At 37.4% G+C, this 13750-nt stretch overlaps 1 protein-coding gene and 1 non-coding gene across 9 annotated transcripts in view; both read left to right on the forward strand.

Annotated features, from left to right (window-relative positions):
- NCOA1 (nuclear receptor coactivator 1) overlaps positions 1-13750 on the forward strand; it is a 279235-nt gene that overhangs the window by 179297 nt on the left and 86188 nt on the right. For all 8 annotated transcript variants that reach the window (XM_031654984.1, XM_031654988.1, XM_031654985.1 and 5 more), the window contains one exon: positions 11305-11482. In XM_031654984.1, the coding sequence (XP_031510844.1) occupies positions 11305-11482 (178 nt within the window). The remainder of the gene's footprint in view (positions 1-11304; positions 11483-13750) is intronic.
- Positions 5030-5136, forward strand: LOC116270496. The gene has a single exon (XR_004178523.1). It is a non-coding gene; the product is annotated as a U6 spliceosomal RNA (small nuclear RNA).

Here is a 13750-nt window from a genome sequence, read left to right on the forward strand (position 1 = left end):
ACTTAGAAAATGATTAAAATCTTTGTTGTAGTCAATTTGGTTTTTTCTTTTTTTTTTTTTTAATGCCTTATATCCAGTTAATAAATTATAAAACAAAGAACTTCTTACAATTTTATCATGATAACCATTTGACAGTTGTTACTGTTTCAGAATCAAAAGTGAATAATGAACATAAGAAATTTTCATGAGGGCATTCTGAGCAGTGAGATGGAAAACTTGAAGCTTATTGTGTATGGCTTTGCCTTTTATTTCTGTGGTGGTCAGGCCTAACTGGGTAAATAAAATATTAATATTAGATTTACTTGGCTAGCTAGTGTTATCTATATGTATACCATAGAATTTTACTTTTGAGTGAAAGATCCCACAGTTTATTGCAGTACATGATTTTCTGCAGTTTTCTGAATAAAAATATTTAAATTATTTATATAAACATTCTAAGAGAATTACTATTTTAACTGTCAAACTTTGTAATGTGAAGGACTTTTAAATTTGAGTGACTTTGTAATTACTATGTAATTTTCACCCCTGCATTTTCTATCTAATCTTTACTTCCTGCATTCTTAATATAAATGTCTTGTTTCCAAGCATCCTCATTACTTTAAATGCTTTCTCTCCTACATGAATGTTTAAAGACATATGTATGTATGTATATACTCATCCCTCACAATGTACACTTTCTATCTCTATGCCTAATAATGTATATTTATTTATGTAAGGATATATAAAACAAATTATCCTTTCCTTATCTTTCCTAAAGGCTCTCCTCTCTGATGAAATCTTCTTAACTACTCAGACTTGCATAGGTCTCTTTATTTTCTAATTCCTTTATATGTTTTGTGGTATTACCCCACTTCCTCCTGTTTTTGTATTAACCATAATTCCCTCTACCTACTGCTAATGTAAGAATAGTCTTAAAATTCACTTCTTTTACAGCCCCAGAAATATCATGTATTCTCGTTGCTTCACTTTTTATCTCTATAGAGATGATACTCAAATATGTACGTTTTGCTTTTACCTCTTCCCATACTTCATTCCTATAATGAATAGACACTAATAATAATAAATGCTAAATACTTTCAACTCTCCTATTAGCAACTTCTCCCTCTGAATCTAAATTCTTTATTTCCCTTCCACATTATACAAGTACTTTATTACTTCAGACTTTTGCTTTTAATTATTTTTATTCGTGGAACAAGCGCATAATTTTGTAGAATTATAATATATGAAACACATTGGCTGTTGAAACTAGAATGGAAACTACTCTCTGAGCAAGTACATACACATGTAACTGGTGAGGGGAGCTAGTACGTATGATGGATGTGGATTTCTTATTGTCAAAAGAAATCAAAAAATGACAGGAAAACATTCATTCAAAATTATTATAAGAAGACAAACTAGGAATTAACTTTTTTAGCTGATGAAAACCACTGTGAATCAAAGGAAAACTGTAGCACATTACATATAAATTAAATGTCATTATGCAAGCATTTTCAAATATGAAAGAACATATCACATTAGAAATTTAGAAAACAGTATGAAGGTGTATTTAGGTTCTTGACTTCAAGGAGCTAATAATATTTTTGTTTATGAATTACAGATATGTGAAATAAAGACTATCAAATAGAATTATAAATTTTACAGACAACAAATACCTTCATTGACAACCTGTTATACCTGATGTCTTTTCTATCTTTTTTTTTTTTTTTTTTTGAGATGGCGTCTCGCTCTGTCACCCAGGCTGGAGTGCAGTGGCGCGATCTTGGCTCACTGCAAGCTCCGCCTCCTGGGTTCATGCCATTCTCCTGCCTCAGCCTCCCGAGTAGCTGGGACTACAGGCGCCCACCACCACGCCCCTGACCCTGTCCCTGTTAACTTAAACTTTATGGAGTTTTATCCTTGGAAGCTAAAACAGGAAGGGTAGAAAAGCTACCAAGAGATGTTTTCATTGAATAATCCACGTTACAGTCTTGAGATGCACTGTTCAACATAATAGCCAGTAGCAACATATGGCTATTAAAATTTAAATTAGGGCCAGTCACAGTGATTCACACCTGTAATCCCAACACTTTAGGAGGCTAAGGCAGGAACATCATTTGAAGCCAGGAATTAGAGACCAGTTGGGTAGTGTAGTAAAACCCCATCTGTACAAAAAAATGAAAAAAGGTAGCTGGTCATGGTGACACATGCCTTTGGTCCCAGCTACTTGGGAAGCTGAGGCAGGAGGATTGCATGAGCCCAGGAGTTTGAGGCTACAGTGAGACTTGATTGCACCACTGCACTCCAGCATGGTCAACAGAGCAAGACCCTGTCTTTATTTAAAAAAAAAAATTTTTTTTAATTAAATAAAGTTAAAAATTCAATGCTTCAGTCTCACCAGCCATATTTAAAGTGTTTGGTATCCATATGTGGTCAGTAGCTACTGTATTAGACAATATAAATATAGAATATTTTCATCATTGCAGAAAGTTCAGTTTGACAACACTAGTGTAAGAGGGACTTGCCCAGATAGAAGATCCCCAGAGGTAAAAAATGAACAAATATCCACCACCATACTATGAGAAATTCTCACCATTCAGAATTGTTTATTTCTCCTTTTATTTATTTATTTATTTATTTTTGAGACAGAGTCTCTGTCACCCAGGCTGGAGTACAGTGGTGCGATCTCAGCTCACTACAAGCTCTGCCTCCCGGGTTCACGGCATTCTCCTGCCTCAGCCTCCTGAGTAGCTGGGACTACAGGTGCCCATCACCACGCCTGGCTAACTTTTTTGTATTTTTAGTAGAGACAGTGTTTCACCGTGTTAGCCAGGATGGTCTTGATCTCCTGACCTCGTGATCCGCCCACCTCAGCCTCCAAAAGTGCTGGGATTACAGGTGTGAGCCACTGCTCCTGACCTATTTCTGTTTTTAAAAATATTTTAAAAAGTTAGCACGGGTAAAGAATGAAGATCCTGAAAGAAATTTTTGCACATCTAAAGAGAAGGTGACGTTAGAATTTATTTATTCAACAAAGATTTGTTGAATACCTAGAGTGTGTCAGACACTGGATATCTACATCATGGAATTACTATAAAAATTAATTGACACAATTTCTTAGCAGAGTACTTTACACATAGTACTCATTAAGTCCAGTATAGGCATTTTTTTAAAAGCTCATTTCCTCCCTTTGCTGTCTAAAATTCCTCTGCCTGCTGGTCAGAGTTCTGCATTATTTGACTGTAACCGTCCTGTTTCCTTTGGTCCATAAGAAAACTCTTATTTCAGTCAGGGAGGTCTCACTATGTCTTGCACATGCATTCTAGCTTCGTCAACTTGCTTTGTACGATTCCCTACATTTCTTTGGGTTTTTTTTGTTTTTTGTTTTTTGAGATGGAGTCTTGCTCTGTCGCCTAGACTGGAGTGCAGATCTTGGCTCACTGCAGGTTCTGCCTCCCGGGTTCACGCCGTTCTTCTGCCTCAGGCTCCCAAGTAGCTGGAACCACAGGCGCCCGCTACCATTCCCTAATTTTTTTTTTTGTATTTTTGTAGAGATGGAGTTTCACCGTGTTAGCCAGGATGGTCTCGATCTCCTGACCTCGTGATCCACCCGCCTCAGCCTCCCAAAGTGCTGGGGTTACAGGCTTGAGCCACTGCACCCGACCACCATTCCGTACATTTCTTTGTGGCTTTTGACACTTGCTGACCACTCATTCCCACTACCTTAAACATTCCATGGCACCTTTCACAGTGTTCTTTCTCTACCCCTCTGGTTACTCCTCAGCCTTTTTCTCAGATTTCTTTCTTTAATTGCCTCTTAAATGTTAGTATCCCCCAGGATTCTAGCCTTGGCTCTTTCCCTTTTTTTATTCTGTACACATTTCCTGGGAAGGTTTATCTGTGTCTTTGTCTGTATAACATATACACATATATGTGAATTACATGTATGAAATCAATTGCAATTCTCTGATTTCACGCAATAGAAATCAACTCTGACTAAGCAAATATGAATTTATTGGAATGCTATTTGGATATCATAGAACCATGCTTGGAAACGGGATGAAATCAGGGTACCTTGAGGGTAGAAAGCAAAAGCTTTGTTAACAGTCTCTTTGAAAGAACTATCTGGGCAATGCCCTGCTGCTAGAATGAATGTACTCCTGCTATGTTTAGCTTTTTGTAATCCTTAAGATTCACATTTAAGGAGGAAGTCTCCCAGTGGCCTGATTAAGTATCCCATAAGACTTTATGTAGTGGGGAAGAAAATTTCCCAGAGGAAATCAGAGTATCCTTTACTAGGGGAAAAGATGATTGTAGTTAAAAACAAATAAACAGGCTGGGCGCAGTGTGTCACGCCTGTAATCCCAGCACTTTGGGAGGCCGAGGCGGGTGGATCACTTGAGGTCAGGAGTTTGAGATCAGGCTGGTCAACATGGCAAAATCCCATCTCTACTAAAAATGTAAAAATTAGCCGGGCGTGGTGGTGAGCGCCTGTAATCCCAGCTACTCAGGAGGCTGAGGCAGGAGAATCGCGTGAACCTGAGAGGCGGAGGTTGCAGTGAGCTGAAATTGCACCATTGCACTCCAGCCTGGGCAACAGAGTAAGACTCCGTCTCAAAATAAATAATAAGTAAAAAATAAACAAGAGACCCAAATGATTACTATATGTACCTGTGAATCACAAAGGTCTATCCTTAGCCCAGATCTCTCTTCCAAGCTTCTGTTTCAATACATCCTGCTGCCTTTTAAAGATTTCCAGTTTTCCCAGAGTGGACTCAAACTTTGGAGGTTGGAGGTATTTTGGGGCTTCTCAGCAGACTTGTGACAGTGGGGTCACCTCAAGTTTTGGAAAAGCAATGAAAAATGACCAGTGCTGTGATAACATCCAGTTTACTCACATGACCTGGGATAGTTCATTTTGTACTGTCCGTCCCAGATTTGTTGCCGTAATCTGGGACGGACAGTACAAAATTTGTTGACATGACTTGGGGAGGAGAGTTCCTTGTGCTCCCTTTTCATTAGCATTCTGGAAAGAAATCAAAACTTGTATGTGGTGTTCACTTTGGCAGCACATATACTAAAATCAGAACAATACCGAGAAGGTTATCATAGCCTCTGCACAAGGATGACACACAAATTTGTGAATTATGTCGTATTTTTCAGCTAAACCCAACTTATACCACAGGCAAAACCCTCAAGGGCATCAAAGAATATAAAAGCAAAAAGCTTCACTGAAAGGACAGCACCTTTGAATATTAAAGGAACATCAGATACAAAAGAACCAGTGTAAGAGCTCTGGAAACTCAAAAAACCAGAGTGTTTTCTTACATCCATCCAAACCACTGCACTAACTCCCCAGCCATGGTTCGTAACCAGCCTGAAATGATTCACGTGACAGACGAAGAATTCAGAATCTTGATGGCAACAAAGATCATTAAGATTCAGGAGAAAGTTGAAACCCAATCCAAGGAATGTTAGGAATCCAGTAAAATGATATTAGAGATTAAAGATAAAATAGCTGTTTTAAGAAAGAACCAAACTGATCTGATAGAGCTGAAAACCTCACTACAAGAAACATTTCGTAATTGGAAATATTAATGACAGAATCGACCAAGCTGAGGAAAGAATCTCAGAGCTCGAAGACCAGTTCTTCAGCCAACTTAGACAGAAATAAAGAAAAAAGAATAAAAAAGAATGAACAAAACCTCTGAGAAATATGGGATTATGTAAAGAGACTAAACCTACAGCTAGTGTCCCTGACCAAGAGGGAGAGTATATTAGTCAATTTCCACACTGTTATAAAGAATACCTGATATTGGGCCAGCTGCGGTGACTCACGCCTGTAATCCCAGCACTTTGGGAGACCATGGCGGGCGGATCACTTGAGGTCAGGAGTTCGAGACCAGCCTGGCCAACATGGTGAAACCCCGTCTCTACTAAAAATACAAAAATTAGTCTGGCGTGGTGGCACATGCCTGTAATCCCAGCTACTCAGGAGGCTGACGCAGGAGAATCTCTTGAACCCTAGAAGCGGAGGTTCCGGTGAGCCAAGATCACGCCACTGCACTCCAGCCTAGGTGACAGCAAGACCCTGTCTCAAACAAACAACAAACAAAAAACCCGTGAGACTGGGTAATTTATAAAGGAAAGGGGAGTGTTTTTGTTTGTTTGGTTGGTTTTGTTTTTTGAGAGAGTCTCGCTCTGTCGCCCAGGCTGGAATGCAGTGACACAGTGTTGGATTACTATAACCTCCACCTCCTGGGTTTAAGCAATTCTCGTGCCTCAGCCTCCCAAGTACCTGGGACTATAGGCATGTACCACCATGCCCAGCTAATTTTTGTATTTTTAGTAGAAACGGGGTTTTGCCATGTTGGCCAGTCTGGTCTCAAACTCCTGGCCTCACATGGTCCACTCGCATTGGCCTCCCAAAGTGCTGGAATTACAGGCATGAGCTACCGTGTCTGGCTTGAAAGAGGTTTAATTGACTTCCAGTTCCACATGGCTAGGGAGGCCTCAGGAAATTTACAATTACAGCAGAAAGTAAAGGAGAAGCAAGTACGTTCTTCATCAGGCGGCAGGAGAGAGAAAGTGAGAGAGAGAACGAGGATGTGCCACACTTTTTTTTCCTTCAACTTTTAAGTCTAGGGTACATGTGCAAGACGTGCAGGTTTGTTACATAGCCAAATGTGTGCCATGGTAGTTTGCTGCACAGATCAACCCATCACCTAGGTATTAAGCCCAGCATCCATTAGCTATTCTTCCTCGTACTCTCCCTCCTGCCACCCCTGCCCCCAACAGGCCTCAGTGTGTGTTCCCTCCGCCATGTGTCCACGTGTTCTCATTGTTCAACTCCCATTTATAAGTGAGAACATGCAGCATTTGGTTTGATGTTCCTGCATTAATTTGCTGAGCATAACAGCTTCCAACTCCATCCATGTCCCTGCAAAGGACCATGATCTCATTCCTTTTTATGGCTACATAGTATTCCATGGTGTGTATTTACCACATTTTCTTTATCCGGTCTATCATTGATGGGCATTTAGGTTGATTCTAGGCCTTTGCTATTGTAAATAGTGCTGTGGTGAACATACATGTGCATGTATCTTTATAACAGAATGATTTATGTTCCTTTGGATATATACTCAGTAATGGGATTACTGGGTCATATGGTATTTCTGCCTCTAAATCTTTGAGGAATCGCCACACTGCCTTCCACAATGGTTAAACTAATTTACACTCCCACCAACAGTCTAAAAGCATTCCTTTTTCTCTGCAACCTTGCCAGCATCTATTGTTTTTTGACTTTTTAATAATCACCATTCTGACTGGCATGAAATGGTATCTCACTGTGGTTTTGATTTGCATCTCTCTAATGATCAGTCATGTTGAGCTTCTTTTCATATGTTTGTTGGCTACATGAATGTTTTCTTTTGAGAAGTGTCTGATCATGCCCTTTGCCTGCTTTTTAATGGGGTTGTTTGTTTTTTTCTTGTAAATTTGTTTAAGTTCCTTGTAGACTCGATATTAGACCTTTCTCAGATGGATAGATTGCAAAAATTTTATCCCATTCTTTAGGTTGTTCACTCTGATGATAGTTTCTTTTGCTGTGCAGAAGGTCTTGAGTTTAATTAGATCCTATTTGTTAATTTTTGCTTTTGTTGCAGTTGCTTTTGGCATTTTCATCATGAAATCTTTGCTCATACCTATGTACTGAATGGTATTGCCTAGATATTCTTCTAGGATTGTTATAGTTTTAGATGGTGTCTTTTATTCCTAGAACTTTGTCCAGTCACAGTCACTTGGGTAGTCTCATTTAAAGCCAGGGCCCTTTGAGAATCCTTGGCTAATGTGAACCCTTCCATGAGACACATGGTGGTCTTCTTCAAAGGATGACATCCTGGGCAGAGTTTGGAAAAGTTCTCAGATTGATTACTGAGTGCATAGGCATTTGTTGTCTTCTCTGTATGCAGTAAAACCAGCTGTCAGGTCTTGGAGGAATAGGAAGTTTCCTTCCCAGGAGCACACTTTTTAGTTAATTAGATAAACAACATATGAGGGAAACTTGTAGAACAAGAACAAGTAATAACAGATTGTATTAACCAGACATACTTTTAAAAAATAGAGATGCTTCTGTATACGTGGGAATAGTCTCAAAAAGTATTCCCTGAAATGTTACTAGTCTCTTGAGGGCGGAATTCTGGCAGATCTTCCACTATCAACCTCATTTTTATATTTTTATACTTTAATTTTTTATAAGTATATATTTAAAAGAAAATGCAAGTTAAATTGTATTTATACTGATGCAAAGAACATTTTAAAAGAAGTTTCAGGTCTATTTTTGAAAAATCTGTTTTTAAATTATTTCTATTTTTATATAAACTTCAAGGCACGTAAATATTGATCACCTACTATGAGACTTATAGCTAATCTGAGCAGTTTTATAAACCCAATTTAGATATGAGGTACTTTCCCATGCTCATCTAAACCCAAAATATTTTTACAAAGAGTTTATCTAGTATTGAGATTTTAAAGATTATTAATCGCATCCCTGTCTCCTTTGCATTATGGACTAAGTAAGTCACAGCAATCAGGTAGAATAAAAATAGCTTTATTCCTTTTTGTTCTTGCTAAAGAAAATATTAGCAATATTTTAAATGAGAACAATGGGTTGTGCTTCAATCTTGCTTTAAATCTTGTTTATATTCTTTGTGATGAAGTGATAATGGAGATGTATTACTAAATTTAATTTAATATTTGGTTTAAATAATCTTGTCCATTCATCTGTTGGCAGACACTTAGCTTGATTCTCATATCTTGGCTATTGTGAATAATGCTGCAGTGAACATGGGAGTGCAGACATCTCTTTGACATACTGATTTCATTTCCTTTGGATATATACTCAGTACTGAGATTACTGGATCATATGGTAGTTCTATTTTTAGTTTTTTGAGGAACCTCCCTACTATTTCCCATAATAGATGTTCTCTTTTCTTCACATCCTCACCTACACTTAACAGATATGAAGTGATATCTCATCATAGTTTTAATTTGCATCAACCTAAGTGTTCAAAAATGGATGAATGGAATAAGAAAATGTGGTATATACACAGAGCAGAATACTATTCAGCCTTTATAAAGGAAATCCTGTCATCTGCGACAACATGTATGAACCTAGAAGACATCATGTTAATTAAAAGCCAGACACAGAAAGACAGATACCACATTATCTCACTTACATGTGGGATCTAAAAAAGTCAAACTCATAAGAGAGAGTAGAATGGTGGTTACCAGGGTCTGTGTGAAGGGTGAGTGGATTGGAGGGATGTTGGTCAAAAGATGAAAACCTTTCAATTAGGAAAAATAAGTTCAAGAGATCTATTGTACATTATGGTGACTGTAGTTAATAACAATTCTTTTATACCTGAAAATTGCAAAGAGAGTAGCTTTTAAGTATTTTCACCGCAAAAAATGATAAGTATATGAGGGAGTGCTTATGTTCATTAGCTTGATTTGGCCATTCAACAATGTATACATATTTGAAAACATATATACCATAAATATATATTAGTTTTTCTCAATTAAAAAAAAATCATCGTAGCTGAAAAACGCACCTCACAAAAATAAGGTAGAGGCAAATGGAAAACTATGTCATTGGATGTGTTTACTAAATTATGATACTCATTTTTAAATCCCACCCACAAACTTTGCAAAGGTTTTTATTGACAGTCCAGTTTCCTTGATTTAAAAAAAAAAAAAAAAGATTCTTCCAAACATCAGAAGGTGTTGCATTTTCACATTAAAAAAAAAAAAAGGGCCTAGCACAGAGGCCCATGCCTGTAATCCCAGAACTTTGGGAGAGGCCAAGGCAGATGGATCACCTGAGGTCAGGAGTTTAAAACCAACCTGGCCAACATGATGAAACCCCATCTCTACTAAAAATACAGAAATCAGTGGGGCACGGTGGCACATGCCTGTAATCCCAGCTACATGGGAGGCTGAAGCAGGAGAATCACTTGAATCCAGGAAGCATAGGTTGCAGTGAGCCAAGATTGCGCCACTGCACTCTCTCAAACAAAAAAAAAAAGAAAAAGAAAAAAGGGCCACCACTGAGAATCTAATTGGAACATTTTTCAACAGATAAAATGCTCTAAGGTTTTAAACTGATAAGATAAATTGTACAAGCTATTCATGTCATTTTCAGTATCACTGTCATTTTCAGAAACAAAATTGTACAGTGGTAACATTTCCAAACATCCATTTTCACATGCTCTCTCTATGGCGTTAGTGTCTTTTTAAAAAGCAGTTTACTTTTTATTCATTGTTAAAATTTCATCTTAATCCTGAAGGAAAAAAATATATATATGTTTACTTCTTGGCAAGTATCTGCTAGACAGCGAACTTGGTACCCTGGCCTTTTTTTAAAAGAAAAATGAGTAACCCGTCAACATTGTTAGACAGGTCTTTTAATTTTGCCGTAGACAACCAGCAGACCCTGTATGATCCAAAGGATTTTTATGGTCATTTTACATTTTGTTACAAAATTCTGTAAATGTTCTATTTTTTCAGGATCTTGATTGTATTGCTTATATACATTCTGCAGCAAGTAAGCTGCAACATGTTGCAATAAATGAAAAGATTACAAATAAGTAAGGTGCCACAGTCTGCATTCTGGCTCTTCCTCAGGATACCAGGGTTTCTGTAATATGTGACTGTCTGCACTGAGTCAGGCACCAGAGTGTTAATACGCTTAAGCTTAATTTCTTTATTATGTTTTAGTTTACAATATACATAGAGGTTCTAACTTTTCCCCTGCACCCTTGTGGATATTATATGCCCCATAGGATGCAAATGTCTCCTTTTGGAGACCCCTGGCTCCATCTCAGTGCATAGGAAGCCCCTGTGATTTGGCTCCTGTCCACCTCTGCTGTACCATATACTCCAGCAGCTCCAAACTGCTTGTTCGTTTTCTTTTTGTGCTATGCTCTCTCCACTTACTGGAATGTTCTTCCTTCAATCCTCTTCCTCCTCCACTATGCCTTTTATATGTTAGGTAGGGGTCTGTACCTTTCTTTGACCCCCACCCTGATCCCAAATTAGTCATCCTTCTGTGTGCTTGTAGACTATTTTGTGTATGTCTCTGATCTGCATTTTATCACTGATATTTTATTATGTTTATGTCTTTTTCTCCTACAGTACCACAGTTTCCTTGAGGACAGAGACCAGGTCTTGACATATATTTCTGATCTCTTTTTTAATAGAAAAATGTATAGTTTAATTTTTTCTTTTATCTTTCAATATCCAAACCATTGTTTTCTTTTGATTTTGCAGGCTTTGGATGGATTTTTCTTTGTTGTGAACTGTGAAGGGAGAATTGTATTTGTGTCAGAGAATGTAACCAGCTACTTAGGTTACAATCAGGAGGAATTAATGAATACCAGCGTCTACAGCATACTGCACGTGGGGGATCATGCAGAATTTGTGAAGAATCTGCTACCAAAATCACTAGGTAAACAGAAATGTGTTTTTAAAAAGAATGCTAGCTCTCTGTATCTTCTCCTTATGTAATATGTATAATCTATAATACCTGATTATTACATTTATAATTCATAGTATTATATTTGTTATATGTATTTAAAATATTTTTTCAATGTAGTTTCAGTCTCTGATATAAATATGAAGGGGAGTTTCATCAAATAACTGATGGAGAGCATTCCTTTCAGCTTCTTCCTTTATACTGTGTCATGCCACAGTAGTTGGAGAGAATTATTTTCAATTTTGATTATGTTCAAGAAAGAGACAAATGTATATCCTTTCCTTTACCCTGCTCACAGAAAAAAGAATAGAAATGAGAAAGAGAGGGAGTGAGAGGGAAGGAAGAAGGAAAGAATATATGTCATATACCTACTAAAATTAATGTTTTTACACTTAAGTGCTTTAACGGAGGAGTTCCAAGTATGGTTGGATGGGCTATTCACTGCTGAGGAGCCTAGCTGAGAGGATGGATGGAGTCTAATTTCTAGTGTCTCTTCTATTCACTGAACCCTGTGCCTTGGGGCAGGGCTGGGACTTTAGGAGTTAGGGGATTTTTTCTAATTCTTGTAAAGGCATGGATGGACTAACAGCAGGCCTTTGTTTACTTCTTGAATTTTCAGGCTCCTCTAAAGTTTTTCAGTGCTCAAGTTCCAGTTACTACTAGTGATTGCGTTGCTACCTTTACATCTGAGTGTGTGTATTTTTCAATAGTATACATTTTGTAGATAAATAAGAAATTTTTCAGATTCCAGTCTGTTTTAGATTTTTTTTCCTTTTTTTCCACATAGTTTATTTGTTCAGTGGACTCTGAAATAAAAGCAGTTTATCACGCAGATAAATTTACCACACATCAGTTTTTCAGACAGATACTGTGTGATAAAGTATCTGAGTTGGAGAGTTAGGACTCTACCATACCGTTTAGTATGGAAACTGAGGCATGTGGTCAAGGAAGTTAAACAATGTAAGATTCCCCTGATGTCACTGTGGGTAATACTTAAGATTTCTTTCCCTAGCCATGGACTGTAGATTCTTTTGTTCTACTGTTCACAAATTTTGAGGACTACTGGTGTATGGATTTAACTGAGCTATTGCATTTTATTTTGTATCAAAAAAAACTAATTTAATTTTAGTCTCATGTTGAGTAACAAGATATTTGTTGGGTGTAGCAGCCTTCCTGGTTGGAAAGAGGCTTGCGGTCACAGAAAACAAGGATGAGCTGTTTTCTGACTTCTGAAGAAGGGGCTTGTTGTTTGTGGAAGGGCCACATTACCTGTTCTGCCTGGTTCTCAGGATGCTGTAGATCTGTGACTATTCGGGTTCCCCCAAATCTCTGCCAGTAGGTAAATGTGGAGGGAGTGTCATCTACTAGCTTATGTGCTTGCTGGTGATGCTGCTCCTGGCTACTTACAAGACAGTGATCCTCAGCTGGCCTGACAATTCATTGTTGCCTCTCTGAGCAGCCTTTCACAATAGGGAGGAATATGAAGTTTTTACTACGGAGGTATCTTTCTCTCACTCTCCCAATAATAGAAGAACAGAAACATTGAAAAAATAATACTACTTTCTTATACAGTAGTGTAGACAAACAAAGATAGGGCAAGCTCAGTAATAATAGAATAGATCACATAATCTTACAGTGTTGGTTGATCATCCATTAGAAACCAATGAGATGGTCCCACCAAAAGAATAAAGGCCAACTACACTAACTTAGAAAAGCCAGTAGCTTCTTTCAAGGTATTTCCAAAAAGCATTTAGAAGAAAATAAATTATAGTACCTATGTTTAAACCTTTATTATTAGAATAATCAAAGTATTAGAAAATTAAGGAAAGAGACTAAGTAGAATCATTTTATGTGTATTTCATTATCAACCACTGGGGAAAACAAAAATGAAATCAAGATTCAGAACCTATCAAGGAAGAAATCTGAAGAAAAATTTAGGATCATTATTTATATATGTACTCACCTTATATAAATATATACATGATTCAAAGCACTGCCTTCTTATTTTTGATTTGTTATTTCCAAGGAGAAATTTTGAAGAAAAAAGTTAAAAGTCAAACTTTTAAAATTGCTTTTGAATTTACAGATTTAGAAGATTTCAGTGTCTAAAATCTGTACTTTTTAAGCATAACATTTTATTTATAAGAAACAAAATCTGAATGCTGGGAAGCTGGTATGGTGAGAAATTTTGTCCAAAAGCACAAGTGTACATGGATATACTTATACTTGCACAGATGGTTA

The sequence above is a fragment of the Papio anubis genome, chromosome 14, assembly GCF_008728515.1.
Source record: "Papio anubis isolate 15944 chromosome 14, Panubis1.0, whole genome shotgun sequence".
Taxonomy (NCBI): Eukaryota; Metazoa; Chordata; class Mammalia; order Primates; family Cercopithecidae; genus Papio; species Papio anubis.